The sequence below is a fragment of the Clupea harengus genome, chromosome 11 (assembly GCF_900700415.2).
Source record: "Clupea harengus chromosome 11, Ch_v2.0.2, whole genome shotgun sequence".
NCBI classification, from domain to species: domain Eukaryota; kingdom Metazoa; phylum Chordata; class Actinopteri; order Clupeiformes; family Clupeidae; genus Clupea; species Clupea harengus.
In genome coordinates, this window is record NC_045162.1 from 2,981,863 (window position 1) to 2,986,090 (window position 4,228).

General features: G+C 43.1%; 1 protein-coding gene across 1 annotated transcript; it reads left to right on the forward strand.

Annotated features, from left to right (window-relative positions):
• Positions 1–2,143: 2,143 nt before the first annotated feature.
• Positions 2,144–3,415, forward strand: LOC105910613 (interferon-inducible GTPase 5-like). Its single transcript, XM_012839337.2, has one exon. It carries the CDS (start codon positions 2,144–2,146, stop codon positions 3,413–3,415), a length of 1,272 nt encoding a protein of 423 aa, XP_012694791.2.
• Positions 3,416–4,228: the final 813 nt, after the last annotated feature.

Here is a 4,228-nt window from a genome sequence, read left to right on the forward strand (position 1 = left end):
AGACAAACATGAATAGTCCAGAAAAAACACTCATCACAGAGTGGGACCATTGTATATGCCCCTACTTATTAATCAATACCAGTATCTGTTGACCAATCACATTATGTCAGGCCTACAAGCATTTGACTGAAGGGAGGAGCATGAGACCCAGTTAGTGCCTGAGGTAAATGGAAGCACTGAGGTCTGTTATGAGACTATTGAGACTCATCTATAAATCATGATGGGCTGTGTTCATGCTGTGCTGCCTGGTGATGGGCTGTGTTCATGCTGTGCTGCCTGCTTTTGTCAGGATTGTGCCTTGTCCTTGTCTTGTGCTTTTACTTTGTATCCCTTCCGTGCTCTTGTGACTTCCTGTTTGCCATTGTTTACTTCCTGTGTCTAGTCCTTTGTGCTTCCTTGTTCCTGCCATGTGCTCCAGTGTTTACCCTTGCCTTGTGTTCCTGTTCAGTGTACCTGTGTCTCCACCCCTCACCTGTTCCCAATTATTTACAAATGTACAGATACAAGAACACATTTCCCCCAACCGCTACATGTGAACGTGCCCCCCATCAATCCAATTAGCTCTTCTGAGGCGGGGGTTCGGTGTAGGTCTGTGCAGCCGACCACGGAGCAGTTAGTGTGCCGACTTCGCTTCATGGTGCTAACTAGCTTATCTGAGCTTATCCAACACATGCAACAACAAAATGGCGTACGTTCACAAAGTTTGGGGGTCCAAGGCCATGTAGAGAGACTCCCTACATGGCAATGCAATGGGTAGGTGTAATTCTAATGAGCGCCCATTGTGACTAAAACCAGGTCGCAAATCAGAAATGCTCACTGAAGCGTAACATTTCTGATATAGAGAAACCATAACAAACCACCTGGGTTGTTTTTTCCAGTGTTTTTTGGTAGATAGACATGCCAGATACCCAAATTATCATGTAAAGGCACTAAAAAAAGTGAAATTTTCATATGTCCAGGGGACAACAGTGGTCAGACTTTCACACAGCCAGCCACCTGTGATCTTCTTGTTAGAAATAGGGGAAAGACTTGCCACGCAATGCCACAGCGTGGAGTTGCGACAAGGAAAACCAGCGTGCTCCTATCCTTTGAGCCAGCACTGACAGCGATACCCCTACATCTCCCGGAAGACGTTACATTCCCATTTACTCCAAGCTCCAATTACTGTGAGCCTAATGAGCAAACCTGATCACACAAAGAATAAGAAGAAGTCGGAAGAATAAGAAGCCTAGGAAAAACAATACAGGGCATTTCATGCACTGTAACTAACAGATTAGTAATAACATTACTGAGATAGACATCGTGTCATTATTTGTAACAGCATTTACCTTCACACAGGTGGAGTAACATAACCAAGCTAGCTGACAGGGGTTAACTTAACAGACCCAGATTTTCATCTTCAAGGACAGATGTTATCCGCCATGTCCAGAGAGGCTGAAAGCCACACCCACTGTCCATGTCTCTGTTTAACAAGGGCATGAAGGAAGTTAAGCACTTGTTTGGATTTTTTTTGTAGTGCAGTGCTGTTGTAGCTCACATATCGTCTGTGCAACTAAGGTAAGTTATGGATACAATTACTTCTTTTGATAGAAAATCTAAATGTTACATTTTGTCATTTTAACTTGAAATCCAAACAAGTGCCTTGAATTGAGTAAATTAAATGGCACTCCATCAGAATCTGAAAGCTCCATGAAGAACCTTAAAAATATTAAATGAATGATCATGACTAAAAGGTGTGTAGTGATATATGACAACGCAAGCACAGATAACAAAGATAACTCAAATTCAGATCATAAGAGCATTTACTTTGTGAAATCAACTTTGCAATTATTCTGAATGCAGTACTAAATGTGAAAAAGCAATAGTTGATCCAACAGATGGTTTGACGTTGAATTTGAAACTATTAGAGTTCAAATAAGGACTCAATCAGATACTGCTGGAATGAGACGGAAGTCTTGTGAAAACTTTATCTTCCATCAACAGTGAAATCACACTCACATCAGCTGGGCTGGAACCAGTTTCCCAGGACTGAATTCCTTACAGACACAGGTCAAAGGTCAAAGATGGACTTAACTTGAGAACAAAACTGAACGCCAACACAATTTGTTTCTTTCCAGATTCATACACACATTGATACATACAGATGTCTTACGAGTACGTCATCCCAGAGCCTTCTGCTGATGCTCTTTCGCGCATCAACCCTGAAGATGAAGATATTGAAATCATCAAGACTTACAACACTTCTGCAGACGCAGCAACCTCCAAGGTGAAAGAGAAGCTTGACTTGCTTGAAAATGTCATCCTGAACGTTGCCATAACGGGCAATACGGGCGCTGGAAAATCCACTTACGTCAATGCTGTCCGAGGGGTGCCTGATGATGATGAGGGTTCAGCACCGACTGGGGTGACGGAGACGACCATGGAACCCCTTATGTACCCCCACCCCACCATGGCCAATGTACGAATCTGGGACCTGCCAGGTATCGGAAGCCCAAAGTTTAAGGCGAAGCAGTACCTCAAGGACGTCAAATTCAAAACCTTTGACTTCTTCATCATTATCACCTCTGAGAGATTTAAGGAGAATGATATCATGCTGGCTAAAGAGATTATGAGGAAGAAGAAGCTGTTCTATTTTGTGCGTTCGAAGATTGACAATGATATCCGCGCCGAGATGAAGAAAAAGAACTTCAGCCAAGAGGAGGTTCTCAGCAAAATCAGGGAGGACTGCACAAAGAATCTGAAGAAAGTGGGAGCCCCTAAAGTGTTCCTAGTATCCTCCTGCGACCTCGGCAGTTACGATTTCCAACTCCTGATTGACACTCTTGAGGAAGAGCTCCCAATGCACAAGAGACTGGCACTGCTTCAGTCCCTTCCTGTTTGTTCAGTGGCCATGATTGACAAGAAGACCAAGGCCCTGCAGAGGCTAATCTGGCTAATAGCATTTAGCTCCAGCACCATTGCAATGGCCCCAGTACCAGGCTTGTCATTCGCATGTAATCTTGGAATAATGATAGCCTTCTTCCAAAGATGCTTCGACGCCTTTGGCTTGGATGACAGGTCACTCAAAATCCTTTCCGGAAGAGTGGACAAGTCCACTGAAGAGGTCAAGCAGCCGATGAAATCACGCTTCAAAGAGGGAGTTGACAGGAAAGTTGTGATGAAGTTTTTCACCACTGCCGAAATGGGAGCAGCGATAACTATTGCGTATGTTCTCAGCACCATACCCGTCGTCGGCACTCTGGCTACAGGAGGAGTCTCCTTTGGCACAATCTTTTATCTACTCAATAAGGGCCTTAATGAGATGGCAGAGGATGCCAAACTAGTGCTGTTAGGTGCAGGCCTTGAAGCATCAGAGCAAGAGAAGGAGGACAGAGATAAAGACACCAAGGAGCCGGAACCTGAGAAGGAGCCATAGCAGGAGCAGGAGCAGGAGCAGGAGCAGGAGTAGTGCATACCTGCATGCTCCGCCGGAGTGTGGATCAAACTGTCTGATGTTTAATAATGAAATAGAGAGGCCTATTAGGGTTGTCACCCTTCACAATTTAAACACGGAATAAAGGATAATGTCTAAAGAGGTCAAAACATGTTGTGACATCAGACAGTCCAATGAAGGTCTGAGAGAACAATGCCAATAGATGCATGGACAGGTGAAATGAAATCCTATGAAATACAAACAGAGAGACAGAGTGAACATTTATTTGATGAGGAATCATGAGCATCAACAAAACCATAAAGCATTTTGCAACCTTTTAAGGATACTTAGGCAAACAACAGGAAGCTATGCATGCATTCTTAACAGAGTTGATGGCTATAATAACTATATGTTTTACTGTGCTCTCTAGTGTGTGGAAGGAATGTACACAGCGTATGATGGAAAAGAACATATTTGTAATCTAGTGACTTGTGCATTGTCAGTTATACTCCTTCTCTATGATTCTTAATAAAATGGCCGCGTAATAATTCATTGCGTGTTTTGTGATTTTTTTTTCATATGCTTTGTGTGATTTACTTAATGTGTCTATGTCACTCATTATATCTACATGTAATAAGCTACACCAAGAACAAGACAAGAGCCTCTACCTGACATCTGAGCCTAAGGAGTGCCACACACTATTTTAAGGAAGGACAGGTATGGAGAGGGAAACAACCACAGACAGAAGCTCTTTGAGTGTAATGGAATGTTGTAATGTAATGTAATGATTATCCAGTCAGAGATGTACATCGATGG